The sequence below is a fragment of the Colobus angolensis genome, unplaced genomic scaffold (assembly GCF_000951035.1).
Source record: "Colobus angolensis palliatus isolate OR3802 unplaced genomic scaffold, Cang.pa_1.0 Scaffold1, whole genome shotgun sequence".
Classification (NCBI taxonomy): domain Eukaryota; kingdom Metazoa; phylum Chordata; class Mammalia; order Primates; family Cercopithecidae; genus Colobus; species Colobus angolensis.
The window spans coordinates 17,079,314-17,098,018 of NW_012110918.1; the positions used below are offsets into that span (position 1 = coordinate 17,079,314).

General features: G+C 47.0%; 1 protein-coding gene across 1 annotated transcript in view; it reads left to right on the forward strand.

The window, feature by feature from the left end:
- Nucleotides 1-18,705, forward strand: part of RPTOR (regulatory associated protein of MTOR, complex 1) — a 400,798-nt gene that overhangs the window by 198,675 nt on the left and 183,418 nt on the right. The window contains exon 9 of the mRNA XM_011933231.1: nucleotides 4,488-4,663. Within this exon, the coding sequence (XP_011788621.1) occupies nucleotides 4,488-4,663 (176 nt within the window). The remainder of the gene's footprint in view (nucleotides 1-4,487; nucleotides 4,664-18,705) is intronic.

Consider the following 18,705-nt stretch of genomic DNA (forward strand, 5'->3'; position numbering starts at 1 on the left):
AGGACCTGTTGGATGGAGGGATGCAGTGTGTGTTTAGAGGCTGTGGTGGAAGGACCTCTTGCTCACTTCTCAGTAATGGTTAGACAGTACATTTAACATAGACGCAACTTAACAAAAAGAAAAGCTTTTCATATAGGGGGGCTTTTTTTGGTTTGTTTTTAGAGATGGGTTTGCTCTGTCACCCAGGCTGGAGTGCAGTGGTGCCACCACAGCTCACTGCCACCTTGAACTTCTGAGCCCAAGGGATCCTCCCACCTCAGCCTCCTGAGTAGCCAGGACTACAGGCACGCACCACTACACCAGGCTAATTTTAAACAACTTTTTTGTAGAGACAGGGGTCTTGCCATCTTGCCCAGGCTGGTCTCAAACTCCTGAGCTCAAGCAGTCCTCCCACCTCAGCCTCTTGAGAAGCTGGGACTACAGGCATGCACCGCCACACCCGGCTAATTAAAAAAAATTTTGGAGTGATGAGAGTCTTTCCATCTTGCCCACGCTGATCTTGAACTCCTAGGTTCAAGTGATCCTCCCACCTCAGCCTCCCAAAGTGCTAGGATTACAGATGTGAGCCACCACACCTGGTTATACAAAAAGAAAAGCTAAAACTAGTAAACCACACTGATATTTTTGCTATATTTCTGCTATATACATATCCCTTTGAAAAGGGAAATAGGAATATTGAACTTAGTTTTTGCATAAAGGGCCATTTCCTCCCACTTAAAGTTGTTTCCTTTTTAATCCTCTGCCAGCCATTCTTACAGGGCCAGTGGTAGTGGTGCTGATTAAAATAACACAAGTCTGCCAACAGTCCCAGACAGACATCGCAAATGGCGCCTTCCACAGTTCAGGACTGTGTGCTTCACTCCGTGGAGGTCTGCCTCAGATGCCTCCCCCTCTCCTCCCTCCCAGCCCCTTTCTGGAGGCCAGGGCGAGTGCGTTTCCATCAAGCATAGGAGTCAGCACTTCCTCACAGCCTTCCCGTGCCCTCCCAGCACCAGGCTCACATGGCCGCTCCTACCCATCGCATCTGCCTTTTGTGATGCGGGTCTGAATAGCTACAGGTCCACATCGTGCCTGGACCCATCATCTGGCTTAGAGGGCCTGTCACAGCAGACCTGGAAACTAATTTTCTGTGTAGAGCAGGTTGCATTGCTGATGCTGTTTTAGCTTATAGAGCCTAGAGCCCAGAGCCCAGGAAATGGTTTTAAACATGATTTTGCCTTCCCTCTTCCCTCTTCTTTAAAAAGCACCACTCCTTGGTGATGCTTGGTGATTGTTACGCAGCTTGTAAATACACCTAACGTCGGTGAACTGTACATTTAAAACAGCATGGCAAATTTTATGCTACATGTAATTTACTGTCATAAAAAAACCTCATTCCTCTAGAAATTGCAGATTTTATTGAAAAGTTTATATTATTAAGTATATGAGAATTTGATTTGTACTCTGGGTTTAATGTTCCTGTGGTAGAATGGGTTATTAATAAAACTAGCAGTCGTTAGTACCTTCCATTTGAGATGTTAAAAACAAAGCTTGCCAGAGTCAGATGACAGTGCGTTCTGTACCATCACCGCTGTGCGGGATGGCTGTGAGTGAACACACCTCTGTGGGTATTTCATTCCAGAAGCACTGGGAGTGCTGTCTGGAGAAGGCTCGGCAGCTTTCATGTTGGCATCGTAGGTGTTTGGTGGAGATTCAGGAGGATCCAGATGGGATAATGGTGCCCCTAAAATCGGGGGCAGTGCCCAGCACTCTGGACGCATGTGCTGGCCCAGCTGTGGGGCAGTCCATGTCATCCTTGGGGCCTCTGTGTCCTCATCATCAAAGCTGTTTTAACATGGAGCTGAAACCTCATGGGGATGGTAAAAAGCAGATGAAATAATATACGTGAAAGAGCTGCGACAAATACTAAGAACTTCACAACTAAAAGTAAGGAGCAAGGAAAGAGCAAAAATGCAGACACAGACACATTCTCTCCCGTCAAGCTGGGCAGCACATCGTAGCCCTCGGTGATTAAAAGCCGTGTGTTCTGGACACATCTCACCCCCACCCCATATTCATCGTCACTTACAATATTCGTTTGTAATAGCGCCTCTTCTTCATGGAGGCCTGCCACAGTCTGAGTAAACAGAAGAGTGACCTTGTCCCTGTGGTGTTCACAAAACAAGCCCTAGGAATTGTGTCAGGCACAAACAGTGTCCAGGCCCCGGATCTGGGATGACCAGTCTCTGTGGTGTGATGCTCCGGCCCTCGTGCTGACCGTTTGATCCACGACCCCACATTAGCAGGAGGTGCTCTCGGTCTGAAGCCTCGTTCGGTACCTTGTTGTTCCACGTCCCCGGCCTAGATGGGCAGACGAGATTGGGCCCTACAGCAGAATGCTTTCCGTTACAGCCGAATAATAGGTATTTGTAGACACGTGAATGAAGGAGTGCTGCAAGCCATGTGGCCCTGCGTGATCAGCACTTTTGGAGTTTTATGTCTTCATTCCTTTAGCTATCTACATGGTATGCCCAGGCATCACATTTCAGGGTAACTGAAGTGAAGGCAATCCAGATTCCGTCTCCACAGCCTGTGGTGTGTTCTTGTTTTGTCTGTTCCCTGTCTCTTTCTATCCCTTTGTTTCCTGCTACCCTTTCTCCTCTCCCCTCTCCCTGCAACAAAGGACCAGCCGTGATGATGCCCCTGGAGGGGCTTTGTGAGCCGAGCTCTCCCAGGGTCCATGGGGCCTCCCTTCTAGCAGGTGGGCCCTGCATGCAGCCCATGGTGTCTGAGGACACCCCCAGCTGAAAGCATTCTACTTGGCGGAACTGGTTCTGATATTGTCCAGCTCTTGTCAGTTATTTCCAGGAGCAGGCAGAGCAGTGTGTGTACAGAATCCCTCGTGTGTTATGCTTATTAAATTTTACTGGCCAAAATGCCAGGAATTCTTGTGAACTTCATTACTTCTGAAAACGACAGCAAAACCTCTTGTGGATTACTGAAATGGCCACATACAGGCAATGTAGGTAGCCAGGGAAAGGGATCACAATCTCAATGCTGGAATAACTGTACTTGGTAGTATAAGGATCCTGTGTTTTGCTGAGTGCTGTGGTTTTTTGGTAAAAGAGGAACCCACCTGCTTATCCTTGGCAGTGTAGCAAACTCATGTATCAGACAGCCCTGTCATTTTTTAAACCTTTGAATGTAATGCATTATTTAAAAAGAAAGAAGAGTTACACTTTCAATTAGATTTCATTTGGTAAAAAGTGAAATTTTCTGTGCATTTTAGTAGTAAACAACAATTCACTTAGTGCCTTTCTTCCTAAAATGGCACTGTGATATCAGCTTCGCATATGATACTTTTACATGACCAAAGTCTCATTGAAATAAATATCAACCGGCATTCCTATCCCTACTTTAAAGAGAGATTAAGTTTTGAATTTAAAAAACACCCCACCTTTCTCCCTGATAACAAAAATTTTTTTTTAAATTTTTTATTATACTTTAAGTCCTAGGTACACATGCACAATGTGCAGATTTATTACATATGTATACATGTGCCGTGTTGGTGTGCTGCACCCATTAACTCGTCATTTACAAAATTATTGCCCATTTGTTTGTAGAACATTTAGAGAAATCCGATGAAGATGGGAGAAAATAAACCCTCCCTAATCCCCCACTTGGGGGTGCGCGTTCGCTCCACTCAGTGACGTGTGCTCACTCGCTCGCTCTGTCTGTTTTCCAGTCTCTTTTGATGGGCGCTTTAGTCAGCCCACTCAGACTCACATTTTGTGCTTTGCTTTTTTGTGGGTGATGGAGTTCATGTCACATAACCTGAACACCATAAGGGGCCGGGCGCGGTGGCTTACGCCTGTAATCCCAGCACTTTGGGAGGCTGAGGCAGGTGGATCACGAGGTCAGGAGATCAAGACCATCCTGGCTAACACGGTGAAACCCCGTCTCTACTAAAAATAAAAAGAATTAGCTGGGTCGAGGTGGCGGGCGCCTGTAGTCCCAGCTACTCGGGAGGCTGAGGCAGGAGAATGGTGTGAACCCGGGAGGCGGAGCTTGCAGTGAGCCGAGATTGCGCCACTGCATTCCAGCCTGGGCAACAGAGCGAGACTGCGTTTCAAAAAAAATAATAATAATAATAATAAAATAAATAAATAAACCATAAGACACCATGAAAGACCTGGTAGACACTGATAGAATCCTAGGGTAAGTAGGGGCCTGCAAAGAGGAAAACCGGGAAGAAAACAGAGTTGACTGAGACGTAACCAGGCTGTGCCGTCAGAAGGGCCTTGGGAATGAGACGGACAGTTTTCCAGGCTTACAGTCGGCCTCCAGAGACAGTTCAGCAGCGGTGTCTCTCTCCAGAGGACTTTCCGGTGAAAACTGACCGCCTGAGTTGATTTCTTCTTTCCTTCTGTGTTACAGCTCCAGCTTACTCTTTGGTTGTGACCAGCAGCTAAGTCACACTCTCTTTTCCCGAATGTTCTGCCCTTTAGGTAGCTGCAATCAACCCAAATCACCCTCTTGCTCAGATGCCTTTGCCTCCGTCAATGAAAAACTGCATCCAGCTGGCAGCCTGCGAGGCCACCGAGCTGCTGCCCATGATCCCCGACCTCCCGGCTGACCTGTTCACCTCCTGCCTCACCACCCCCATCAAGATCGCCCTGCGCTGGTGAGTGGCCCCTGCTGTGCCCCTGGGACCCACTCACCTGGGCTTTCCCACAGGAATCCCAGCCCATGTGGGTCCCAGGCATTCACCTCATCCCAGGAGCCCATGTGACAGACATGAGTGTACCCCGTCTTCTTTTTGTGTCGTTCAGGATTCAGGATTCCCGGTGGAGGCTTGGGTTTTACTCTTTGAGAGTTCAAGATCCTTTCTTCCTTCTGATCTGTTCTAGCTCACTGCTTTGTGATTTCCAAGAACACCGTCCCCTTACCTTTGTTCATTTTGGAGATGTCTTAGTACCAGGATTGGTCATGCTGGAAACTGGACTGACTTTCGGGGAAGAAAAGGCTACTATGAAAAAGGAAGTCATTTAATTCCTTGCTTGAGTTGAAGCATAATCTTTCCATTTATTTTTAGCAATGAAAAAAAAGCCATGATTTTTCTATCTCCATCCTTTTTACAAGTTATAGCCATTGGGAACATAACTGAAGAAATGTGTGTGATATTCCAAGATGGTAGAAGCCACATTTCAGTCCCGACATCACCGGCAGAACGCACAATGGGATCTGTGTGTTTCCTGCCTCCAAATCCAATATTCTCCCCTAGACCATCTTGCCACTCTTTAATATCTACTTTCCCATTTTATGTTTTGCTGAAAAGCTTGTATGTCGTGGCTGTTACCGGCTAGTAGATAAATACCTCTCCCTTGAGGTGCCGTGCGAATGGTGCAGCTGTGCAGCAGACACTGTGCTGTCGGCCGAGGACACTCTTGAGGCTTCTGTCAAGATGGCCTAACACTCCAGGCCGTCTCCTGCCTTCTCACCCACAGTCCTGCTTGAGGCCAGGAGTTCGAGACTAGCCTGGCCAACGTGGGACTGGTGGAGCCTTTTATTCCATCATCTCCTATCTTCAGGGGCACCGAAGCAGTCATGCAGGAAATCAGGAGTGGGGGATGGGAAAATGAGTGGGAATGAGGCCTGTTCCATGGCAGTGTCCATTGTGCGTCTGCAGAAGCTTCAGCCTACAGGCCCCTGGGTGATTTTCTGCTTGGTTCTTCTTTTATAGTACTTTTTCTTGTCTGTCTGTCTGTTTTGTGTTGCTGTAACAGCATATAACAGACTGAGTAACTTATAATGAATTTGCTTTGCACTCTTTAGATTGATATATGATAGTTGTACGTATTTTGGGGGTCTAGGTTATATTTTGATCCATGCATACAATGCATAACGATCAAAATCAGGGTAACTGGGATCTATCCAACTTATCCATCACCTCAAACTATCTTTTCTTTCCAATACTGTTTTTTCTACCTCTCAGTGCCTCTTTCAACAACATGAAGCTGAACCAGGTACTATGAGCGCTCACCTAATTTCTGGTTCGTATGAAGGCGCTTTCTGTGTGTGCGATAGTTGTTACACTGGTGTCCTTGCTGCAGGAAGACTGGCGCACTGGAATGTTTGAAATAAAGAACACGGTAGATGGGACCCATAGCAGGAGAGACACTGCTGGAGCCAAATGAATGGCCTGGAAGGCTACAGTGGGGGCTCACAGGAGGCCATGGGAAAGGGTCGAGATGGGAAATAGAAAAGCCAGGAGATGCAGAGTAGGGAGATAGAGGCCCCAACATGCAGACCAGAGGCGTCCCGTGTTGAGAGAACAAGCACAAACCCAGTGCATTTCCTTGAGTAGACAGGTGTCTCTCAGGCACTTCGTTCTCCCGCCATGAGTGGTAAGGACTTGGCTTCCCTCCGCACACAGCCGTGTGCTCCTAAAGATGCCTGGGCCAGATGTGGCAGTGTGTCCTGTAGTCCCAGCTACTCGGAAGGCTGAGGCAGGAGGATCATTTGAGCCCAGAAGTTTGAGACCAGCCCTGGGAACACAGGGAAACCCCATCTGTAAAATAAAATAAAATAAAATGAAATGAAATGAAATGAAATGAAATGAAATGAAATGACATGACATGACATGACATGACATGACATGAAGAAGCAGGCTTTCACACTGAGGCTGCCGGCCTTGTGATTCTAAAATGAGTACCTGCCCTCTGATTGGGGAATGTGCTTTCTCTCTACCAAGATGTGATGCATCATCCCAGTAGCCTCTGAAATCCTTGTAGGAGTTAGGACACAGTCAGATTTTTTAAAGTAAGCATTTAGTAGGAAGTGCAGTGAAAAGCAAACCAATACAGTTGCCATAAGAGGGACTTTGAAATCAATATGCCACAGTGGCAGACAGTGGTCATCAGATAACCACTGCCTGGAGCAATTGAGCGGTGTCTCAGGTGGCAGCTCTTTTACAATAAACTGCTTTCTCCCATACTGAAGTACTGAAATTAGTTTGAACATGACATTTTGCTGGGTGTCTGTAGCCTGTGAGTGGTAATGGACTATGTTCATTAAAGAATTATCAAGTGAAATGTGTAGTTTTATGTGAGCTAAGTTAAAAACCACCAGAGTTTTTTTCTTTTCCAGTGGAAGGGTGAGATAGTTTGTCAGACAGTAATTACATATGTTTTTAGGATTACGGTTTTATTTTTTCATTTTGAAAAGTCAATTTATTTTCTAATTAAAAATGAAATACACATTCTTTTCAGAAAATTACTAAAAAGTTAAAAGTAGAAAAAAATTATCCAAGATTTTACCATCTAAGGACAACTAGTGTTCACTTTTTGATGTATTGCCTGTTGGCCTTTTTTCTGTGCATGTACATTTTGCAGTGATGTAAGTGGACAGAATTTAGCCAGAGCCTAGGGCTTTAGGGCTTAGGCATCAGGAGTATGAGGGTGGGAAGGTTCAGCCTAGCACTCTGATGGAAGTCGGCAGACCTGGTTCTGTGAAGGGGCAGACACACTTGGGTTAGGCTTTTCGGGCCAGACAGTCCCAGGTCTGCTGTTGGCAGCATGAAAGAGCCACGGGCAATATATAAACCAGTGAGCATGGCTGTGTTCCAGCGAAGCTTGCTTTTTTTTTTTTTTGAGACCAAGTCTTGCTCTGTTTCCCAGGCTGAAGTGCAATGGTGCGATCTCGGCTCACTGCAACCTCCGCCTCCTCGGTTCAAGCGATTCTCCTGCCTCAGCCTCCCGAGTAGCTGGGACTACAGGCACCCACCACCATGCCTGGCTAATTTTTGTATTTTTAGTAGAGGCGAGGTTTTACCATGTTGGCCAGGCTGATCTCAAACTCCTGACCTCAGTTGATCCGCCTGCCTCAGCCTTCCAAAGTTGTGGGATTACAGGCAGGAGCCACCGCACCAGGCCTCCGTCAAGTTTTCTTTAAGAAAACAGGCAGTTGGCCAGATTTGGCCTGGGAGCTGTAGCTTGGCACTTCCTGCTCCAGAAAAGGGAACCAGGATTGGGCTGCAGATGACGACTGTGCGTGTCTGCCCGGTCGGCAGGTGACCTGGAGAAGGGCGATGCTCAGGAAGGTGGATTCCCTCCCTCCTTCCCTCCCTTTACTATGTAAATAAGAGAACGGTTTCTAAGCATGCTGCTCTCATTATGCTGGCACAGCTGCTACAGAATGCGGTGTGCTGGGTAAATAGCATACAGCTTTGCTTCATTTGGACAAAATGTGTACATGGGTATTTGGTGGCAAGTGTAGTTACGAATCTTATTTGATGATGAAACTAGTTGTTGGAAGACATTGTTCTCTAATTTTTTTTTCATTTTTGCCTCAGTCTTTTTCATTTTCAAAAACTGATTTCAATAATTCCAAAATGAGCAATGACATTACTTTCCATATAAATTATTATCTTACTCACCGTGTACATCAATACAGTGTGAGAATCCAAAATATATTTTTTCCCTTGGCTGTTTTCTACTTCTTTGATTGAGTGGCATAATACCATTTTAGATTTATTATGGGTCTATTTGTATACTACTGAAAATTATAACCCAGTGGGACTTAATTTGCTGTGGGACTTGCTATAAAACAGATTGATGTCTATTGCACTGTGCTGCATGCACTAGTATTGTCTATTAATGAAAATGATAGACATTATTTTGGATTGAAGAGAGGTCAAAAAACTTATTTCCTTTCTTTCAATTAAGTTGAAAGATTTCCGGGAGTATAAATGTTAATGATAGAGCATTAACGTGGATTTGTCAGCGTGGAAAGTTTCGCTCCCACATTGCCTGCAGGAGACGGAAGATGTACAGATCTCCTGGCGCGCAGGTGGGGTGGAGGCTCAGCATGGCTCTATCTGGCCAGGCTAAGCGGTTTGCAGTGCCTGTCTCATTTCAGACATTTGCTGTGACATTTGCTTCGTATTTTTTCTTGATGACTCAACCAAGAATCATTCAGAATTACCTTTAGAAACATAAATTCTTGTGGTTTTGATGACAGAGTTAACCATTTGTTCTCCTAGGAGTCTTCTAAAATACATCTGCTTTGCCAGAGAACACACCTTGTTCTGCCCATTCAGTGCTCTCGGGTCTTTTGCTGCTTCCTTTCAACAGCAGTCCAATGACTGTGTCTTCGTGCATTATGTGTGAAGGGAGAGGAGCTCACTGCTCCTCCCAGAGAGTGAAGTAACCGGGACACATTATTGAATAAAAAGCTTTTTTGTAGTATCCGACTCTATCTTAGACCTTAGTAGTAGGCGAGTTTAATTTGGAATTCGCGTCTGGAGAAACGGCTTTATGATGTGGAGCCTTTCACAGTAGAGCCTCAGCATCATGGATCTCACACAGTCCCCGCGGCGGCTTCCAAGCCGTTTCCAAAGAATGTTTTTTCTCCCCAAACTAGACAGTGTTCTCTCACTGTTCCAGTCTCTTGACATACACTCAATTAAGATGAATATCATAATGTATTATAATAGAGCTCCCTTTTAAAAAGATGACATGTAAAAACCATCTGATGGATGCGGTAAGAAAGGGAATTGAAGCAGACGGAGGGGCACGGGCTGCTGACTCCCCGGCTGAACCCTGTCCTCGGGTGCCACAGGAAAGAGGGAGATTGATGGATCCTGGAGGGAGCCCACTCAGCAGCACAGCCGGAGACCTTGCTGCTCCCTTGAGATGGCTGGGTCCCCACTGGGGGTTGGGGTGAGGGGTGAGACCGGAGGAGACAGTGGAGCTGGTGAGAGGGCCCCAGGGTGCCGGCGAGGTGGAGGACGCTCGGCTCTCCTCCATTGCCCTTGATATACACCGCCTGCTGCGCTGTGTCTGGGGCTCAGAAAGACGGAAAATAAGAGGGAGGAAAGAGGGTTTGTCTCGCCGCCCTTGTGAAGAGAAGCAATCCAATAATAAATATATTCAAAGTGATAAAAGACAATTGGAAACATGAAGAAGAAACAGGAAGAAAGACCAGTTGGAAGCGTTGAGTCTGAAAAATGTAATTGGGGGAATAATTGAAGAGACAGATTGAAAAGCAACATTATAGACAGGGCCAGGAGTAAACCAGGAAGCCGGGAAGCTTGTTTGAGGAATTCCCAGCCAAAGGACGGAGCTAGAGGGAAGGGGAGAAAAGCGAGAGGCAGAGACAAAGTTTAAATACCTAAGGAAAGAAAATTTTCGTCTCTCTAAAAAAAGGTAGAAAAGGAGAAAAGACAAGCTTAGTAAATAGAAAGTGTAAGATACGATGGCTAAAATGTTTTAGAGTAAAGTTGTAACTGTAAATGAATTGAACTCACCTCTCAAAGGGCCATGATTCTTGTGTTGGTTAAAATGATGATACAGCAGTCTCTTGTCCATGAGACACACATTTAAAGCAAAATATTTAAGCCTGGGCAAAACAGCAAGACCCTGTCTCTACTAAAAATTTAAAAATTCACTGGACATGGTGGCTTACGCCTGTGGCCTCAGCTCCTCCGGAGCCTAAGGCAGGAGGATCACTTGAGCCCAGGAGTTCAAGGCTGCAGTGAGCTGTGATCACGTCACCGCACTCCAGTCTGGGTGACGGGGCAAGACCCCTTTCAAAGGTTGGAAATCAAAGGATGAAAAAGAGAAATACGAGCTAAAAGAAATCTGAAGTGGCTAGTTCCGATATGACTCAAAGCAGAAGCTGAGATAAATTATTGAAAGGGGCAAAGAAAAATGTTGTATTGTGGTAAAAGGAACAGGAAAGCAGGAAGGTATATAAGATCATGAATCCGTGTGCATCTGACAACATGGCCTTGAACTAGGTAAGATGAGAACGGAGGTAAGTATGGATCGAAGCAGATGAGTGAGAAATGTGCTTAGATACAGAGACACCAAGTACAGACAGAGGAAGCAAACCAAAGAAGACTTTAGTCACCGAATTAATTCGCCAGACCCCGTAGAGGCACACAGAGCCATACCTCCAGCAGGGAATGTGGACATATGTGGACCATTCACAGAAGTAAATCATGCACGTGAGTACAAAGAAAGCTTTACTAATCCAGAAGAATCAGCTTCATGTAAACTCCATGGCAGACCACACACAGTGAAGCTAGAACTCGGTAACAAAAGGAGAGCTTTAACAAAAGTCTGAAAACTAAAATCTTAAAATCCTTAGATTAAAGAGGAAACACTTTAAAACTGATAAAATACAGCCAAATGTTAGTAATAACACTTTTCCTGTCTGTGGGGTGTATGTAGCCAAAGCAGGCGAGGATTTAATACGTTTAGTCAGAAAACAAAGATTAAAAAAACAAGAAAAATTAAATGTTCGCCTTAAAGAGCCAGGGGAAAACTGCGATAAACAGATGAAAAGCACAATGAAGAGAGCGAATCTGGAAGATACAGGCAACCCTGCGCTGTCCATTGCATCTCTGTATCCACAGGGTCTCATTTCCCGAGAGCCCTGCCAGTGTGGGAAGTGGCGTCCGGGGCCTCTGAACACTCTTCTCCCAGATTTTCAGCTAGGCACTTGCTCTCCGTTCTTCCTTCGAGAGACCTGGTTGTCTCAGTTCTTGATCCTTGCTCATACCAGGCTTTGAGAGCTGAGTGCTTCATTTTGACTTTGCACCATCCAGGTCGAAGGCTTCACTTCTCTCACCTCTGCTGAGCCACTTACCACTTGTCCAACTGTTTCTTTTTGGTTGACATTTTACAATTACAGGGATAACAGTAGCTAGCATTTGTCAAGCATCGCTGGAGCCATTCCACTAATGAACTCATCCAACACCACACGCCTGTGAGGTGGGGACTAACATTAGTGCTGCTTTCAGGATGAGGAAGTTCAGGTTGCTTGGAGAGTAACTGGTGGAGCCAGGATTCAAAGCTGGGTGCCCGGGCCCCCGAACTGACAGCCTCCACTGTGGTTGTTCCGCTTCTCTTCTCATGCCCAGCGCCTCTCATTTGCCATGATTTCCTTCCTGGGGCTCTCCGTCCTTGTCCTGTTCTTTTTCTCTCGTTATGGAGGAAGTTGAGATCACTGCCATCAGTAGTCTCTCATGTTTTAAATGGAGGTTACCACGACTTACTTAACTTGGTAAAGGCTACATCAGAGCTCTTCAGCAAATCAGCCTAGTGGAGAGACTTGAGATGTCTTCCCTTCGAAGCTGGGAATAAGGCAGAGATTCTCTCTAGCACTAAAACAGTATTAGAATTCCTGACCCCTAGTAAGACAAGATAACTCCATAACCAGCAGAAGGAATGTGAACATTTGTAGTTATCTGTTTACAGTAAGGGTCATCTAACATAATTCACTGATTCTAGCATGTGCTTTTTTTATTTTTTGAGACATGATCTTGCTTTGTCATCCTGGCAGGAGTGCAGTGGTGTGAACCTGGCTCACTGTTCTCGAGTGACCTCGAGTGGCCTCAACTTCTCGAGCTCAAGCAATCCTCCCGCCTCAGCCCCGCAAGTAACTGGGACTACAGTTGTATGCCACCATACCCGACTAGTTTTTGTATCTTTTGTAGAGACTGTGTTTCACCATGTCGCCTAGGCTGGTCTGGAACTCTAAGCTCAGGAGATCCTCAGACCTCGGCCTTACAAAGTGCTGGGATTACAAGCGTGTGAGGCACCACATCTGGTCCTTTTTTAAAAAATAGAGACAGGGTCTCTCACTTTTACTTCTGTGGGAGCACAGTGATACAGTCATAGCTCACTGCATCCTTGAACTCCTGGGCTCAAGTGGTCTGTCCGCTTTAGCCTCCCAAAGTGTTGGGATTCCAGGCATGAGCCACCACGCCTGATCCAGCATGTGCATTTTCACACTTAACATATCTGAGGTCCAGAAGGATCTTACAATAAGTAACATACCTGTTGAGTTGGCAGTCCTTTTTCTTTGTTAGCAGTATATAGAAACGCTTGCAAAGGTCCACCTAGAGGTGTGCACTATACCCTTTCTTACTGCTGTTTGTAAGCTCACTGTTTGTCACTATGGAAAGAAACAGGCATCATTACTGAACTAGGTGTTCATGTACCAGCAATAATTGATCTCAAAATTTAATGCCATTTATAGTTTTTAATTAGAAAACTCTCAAATACATGGTCTAAGTTTTTCTTTAAGACCAGAAAAAAAAAGATACATTAAACCCTAAATAAGTAGAAGAAAAGAAATGATAAAGGGAAGAGCAAAAGTAAACAGAAATCAACCCAAAAACTTGTGAAAATTCATGAAACTAGTTGATAGTTTTTGAAAGGTTCATTAAAATTGTCAACACTTTTCATACAGTGCTCAAGAAAAACAGAGGGAAGATACAAATGACCTGCATCAGAAATGAAGGAGGGCACATCCTTTCTGATCTACAGACGTTCAAAGGAGAATAAGGGGCCAGGTGCGAGGGCGCACGCCTGTAATCCCAGCACTTGGGAGGCCGAGGCAGGTGGATTGCTTGAGCCCAGGAGTTCAAGACCAGCCTGGGCAACATAGCAAAACCCCATTTCTGCAAAAAAATTCAAAAATGACCAGTGCGTGGTGACACATGCTTGTAGTCCCAGCTACTTGGGAGGCTGAGGTGGGAGGATCACCTGAGCTGAGAGGCATCAAGGCTGCAGTGAGCAGTGCAGTGATCATGTCACTGCAGCCCAGCATAGACCACAGAGTGAGACCCTGTCTCCAAAAACGAAAATTAATAAATAAAAGGAGAATAAGGGAATCATTTTAATCATGAAGGACCATATGCCAGTAAATTTTTCATCTTAGATGCAATGGATAAATTCTGTGAAAGACACAAGTTATCAAATCTGACAGAAGAAGAAAAAGAAAATTTGGATAAGATATATCTCTTAAGGAAATTAAATTTCTGGTTAACCACCATACAAAGATAACTCCCCCAGATATCTTTACTAGTGAATTCTGCCAAACTTTAAAGACTGAACAGAGTAGACAGACAACCTTTGTGAAATTTTAAAATATCTGCTGACCATATCAAATTGCTGTCCCAAGGCTCAGTGTAATTAGTAATGGTAAAAGCCAAAAAGATATTTATAAGGCCACTGCCTAACTATTGACTAATTTGACCAAATTTTATGTACCTAGGGCCTTTTAAAAATCACCTAATTTCCCTAAGAAAAAGGGTTACATGAATTTTTTTATGTTTTTTATTTTATTTTATTATTTTTGAGACAGAGTCTTGCTGTGTTGCCAGGCTGGAGTGCAATGGTGCAATCTCAGCTCACTGCAACCTCCGCCTCCCTGCTTCAAGCGATTCTCCTGCCTCAGCCTTCCGAGTAGCTGGGACTACAGGCGCCCGCCACCACACCTGGCTAATCTTTGTATTTTTAGTAGAGATGGAGTTTCACCATGTTAATCAGGATGGTCTCATTTCCTGACCTCATGATCCGCCCACCTAGACCTCCCAAAGTGTTGGGATTACAGGCGTGAGCCACCGCGCCGGCCCCTGAATTTTTTTTTAAGAGCTGCTTGCCTTTAGGTTTTTGGTTGATGTTAGGACTTCCCTTCTAGTCATTCACTGTCGGCTCACATTTCCTTCTCCCATCTCTGTCTAACAGGAGAGCCAGGGAGTGCATGATCTCACTCGGAGTCCCAGTAGGCTGCTTAGTGAGTCCCAAAGACTTTGTGAGCATTTGAATGCATCCATGTGAAATGTGTCTGAAGGACTCAAGGGTAGCAAGTGTACACAGAGTATTCTTTTAACGTAAAAGGAACATTCAGAAAAGAATTAAGACTATGCAGTTGAGCCCACAGTGGGTCTCCCATAGCTACTGAGTTATGCGTGTAATTCTCAGAAATCAGCTTGGGCGGAATACTGCACGGGAAAGAGTGCTCAGCCCCTGGCCCCACTCCTGCCTGTCCCCGGCCTCCTCACTGTCCGTGTCTAATGGGAAGAAAGGCGTTTGTTGTCTCCTGCTTGATGCCATCATCACTATGTTCCAAATTAGCTTCAGTGTTTGTTTGAAATCATACCTGCTGAACAGTGGACTTATATCACATTTATCACACAGTGAATGACCCGTTAACTACTTGTTTGCCTCTTTGTATCTTCTTCTTAAACTTCTGGGCATTTTAGTGGTAGTGTGGCTTCTTTTCTGAGTTATGTGCCTAAGCATGCACATGCCTCTGTATTTAATCAGTGACATTAGGTCACATTGCATGCAAAAACTGGCCGTGCATTCAGCTCCATATTTAATAGTAGGCGTTCATGACTCTTTTGTAAATAAAAAAGTGGTCATTTGACTTGTGTTAAACTGGGCAGTGTATTGTGGAAGCCATTTTCATCCTCATTTGACTTGTGCTGAGATGGAATCGGTAATGCCTCTCTCGATGGCATCATTGTTGGAACCCCAGAACCGTGCTGTCACATAGACCTGTATGGAGCGTGGCGTGTGTCCCATGCCAGAGCCATGCCATCATGTAGGCCTGTGTGGAGGGTGGCACGGTGTCCCATGCCAGAACCAAGCCGACATGTGAACCCATAAGGATGGTGGCATGGTGTCACCAGCCTTGTTATAAAATGGTGTGAATTAATCCAGGAGATGTTAGCCTCTTTGGTTTCTCGTTATTTGTGCTGCTGAGTAAATGTTGCTGTAGATGCATATTCGGTACATAGAACAATTTAAACTGGATTCAGAAGCCATTTCAGTGCACTCTGAGACTGGGCATTAAACCTAACTTTGAGTACTGTCACCAGTGTCACTGGGAACAGCCCGAGTGCTGCTTATTCGCAGGTTGAAAGGACTCTGTGCAATGAGAACTTCTGAGTTCCCGGCCTGGCCCAGGTAGCTGGTAAACACCTAAGTCGTGAGGGTTATGAGCCACAGTCCGTGTGCGCCAGGAAAAGAGGGTCTCCAGGGAGAGGCGCTCCCTCTGATCAGTGCTTTTCTTGGAGACAGAGGAGAGAGTAGGGACGCTCCTTCTGCTTGCCTTGGAGGCAGGCGGCATCACTGCTGCTGGGGTGTCCTCGTGCCACCTCCTGTGATGAGTGAAGTTTCACCAGTGAGAGGAGGTGGAGAAAGGCATTGTGAGGCACTCACCCTGACCTGCTCAGAGGCCTGAACACATCTAGGCCAGCAGCCCAGTGTGGCATCTGAGAGAAGGATGGTGGCCAGGACACGAGAGGGAGGGTGGGATCCATGACCACGAAGCTCGGGCTGGGATTTCTTCTGTTGGCAGCACCTTCTTTGTGGTACGTGCTGTGCAGCTGCAGGGGCTGGCCTGGCCTGCAGAGCCAGTCACACGGGGGTCTCCACCCTTGTCTCAGCCCACCAGTGCTGCTGGCCAGGCCCCTGAAACTGGGTAATTTATCAAGAACAGAGAGTTACTTCTCCCGGTTCTGGAGGCTGGAAGTCCCAGGTCAAGGCACCGGCGATTGTGGTGTCAGGTGAGGGCTGCTGTCTGCGTTCGAGGTGGTTTCTTTTCCCATGTCCTCCTGGGAGGACCGCGCATCCTCACATAGCAAAAGGCAGAAGGCAGGAGAGGCTGCGTTCCTCCAGCACCCCCGCCTTAAATCAGGTTGCTAAAATCCCACTCAGGACGGTGGAGTCTTGGGATGTAACCATCTTCTAAAGCCCCGCCTCTTAGCACTGTCGCTTCGGGTCCTCAGTCCCGACAGGAATTTTAGGAGGGACCTGCCTCCGCAGCGTAGCAGCCCTCTGGGAAATGAAAGCCTGTTTGAGAAGACACGTTCGTAGCTCAGCGGCAGCGTGGTCTGGGCCCTCCTGAGGAAGTTGCCCAGGGCACTGGGGAACACAGAGGAACAAATTGTATCCAACATGGGCAGCTCACCCGGGTGGGTGAGGCTTGGAGCTGGGCATGGCGGTGGCTGTCGGAGGGACGTGCGGGTTCGGGATCCAGGTATGTCTGTCACCTACCGTTTTTAATGGAGGACAACGATATTGTCAGTTGTGAATACATCTTCTCTGTTACTATTCAAGAGGCCATGCTGTTTGCATTCTCTAAGAGGAAAAACGCACTGCTGGTAGCGCCTTCAACCTGTGGTTCCCACTTACCAGCCTTAAACGCTTCCTCTCTTCACTTTTGCTGTCTGCAAGACCCCCACCTTCCAATCCACAAATGTTTGGACTCAGATTTCCCCATCAGAACCAGCAACAAAGCACAGAAAGCAACTGACCTAAGCCCAGCGACGTCCTTCCTTAAATTGTGCGTCTCCCCTTTAGAATGTCTGGTTTGTGCTGCTGTTGCCACTCGGCTTCTCCCAGCATACAGCATGTACTGCCTCTCTCGGCCCCGGGGCAGCCCCCTGCCTTCCTGCCACTCCAGTAGCTCTCCCAGAACCGTCCAGGCGATCGCTGCCTTCCGAGCTGTCAGCCTCTCTGGCCTGTTCCTAATCCTTGCCCCTGAGGAGTCCCCTGCGGAGCTGAAGCAAGGGACACCCCCTCCACCACCTCCTTCCCCGCCCTGGGGTCTGCGGCTGCCTCTCTGTAGCTCCCACTCTCTGGCCGGCTTCTCTTCCTGCGCCTAGATGTATGATCTCCCCCGGCTGTGTTCTTGGCCCTCTTCTCGACCTGCTCTTCTGCCTGTGAGAAACTGCAGCCCATCCAGCTGTCACATCCTGACCTTGCTGAGATAATCCCTCTTTCCTCAGGCTGTCCCTCTGCCAGCGCTTTCCTCATCATTACGCCTGCATAAACCTCTCATGCCTAAAACAAAAGGACAACCCCAGCAAGAGGACACTCCCGCTGCCCACAGGCCCTCCTGGGCCTCACTGCCTGGTTCTTTTCCTCCAGGTGCAATTAAGCTTTAGGACGGAAGGAGGTACCTCCCAAGCTTTCTGCCCTTCCTGTCCAGCCCTCAACATTGTAATCAGGTCTTCTCTACCTGGAATGCCCCCGCTCCCTCCCAGCCACAGGTGTTTACCCTGGTTGTTTGTGTTTCTTGTTTTTCTGTGTAATGGAAGGAAGGCATCACCTGAGAGGCCTTAGGAATGACACAGGAAACCCTGCTGCCTCCATTTGGACTTGGGTGGGGTAGGGGTGGGTGGAGGCCAGCTGGCATCTCCCAGGAGTTCTGAACCCTTGTGTCCCTCAGCTAGTCACTGCCATGCCTAGCTCCAGGCCTCGCCCCCCACATGGGGGAAGCTGTTGCTGCTGGATCTGACTTGCCCTTCTTCTCGCTCAGGCACCCCAGCTGGAGTGTAGCAAGGCAGTCACAGCTTACTGCAGCCTCGACCTTCTAGGCTCAAGTAACCCTCCCACCTCAGCCTCCCTGGCAGCTGGGATTGTAGGTGCACACCACCATGCCTGGCTGATTTTTCATATTTTTTGTAGAAATGGAGTCTTGTTATATTGTCCAGGCTGGTCTTGAACTCCTGGCCTCAAGCAGTCCTCCAACTGCAACCTCCCCAAGTGCTGGGATTACAGGCCTGACACTAATTTCTGTACATAGAGGTGTGGAGGCCCCTCGGGTATCAGGGCCGTGAATGAGTGCCTGGACTGCACAGGCCAGAGTCGAAATCTGTTCACCTGCCTTCATCTGCCACTGTTTGGCTGCTTTTAAAAAATAAATGTACATCTTTGTCTTGGATTGTCTTCCTTAATATCACATCCAAAAACAATAGCAATTTTTCTGAAGACGTCATTGTTTTGGGCAGCCCTTGGACCTCCTTGTCGTTTGACCCAAATGGTGCTGGGTTGACCCCAGTCCAGCAGGGACCACCAGTGCTGCCCCCAACATGACTGGTTCCCCGCCCCTCCCCCCACATGCCTGGACCCCCTT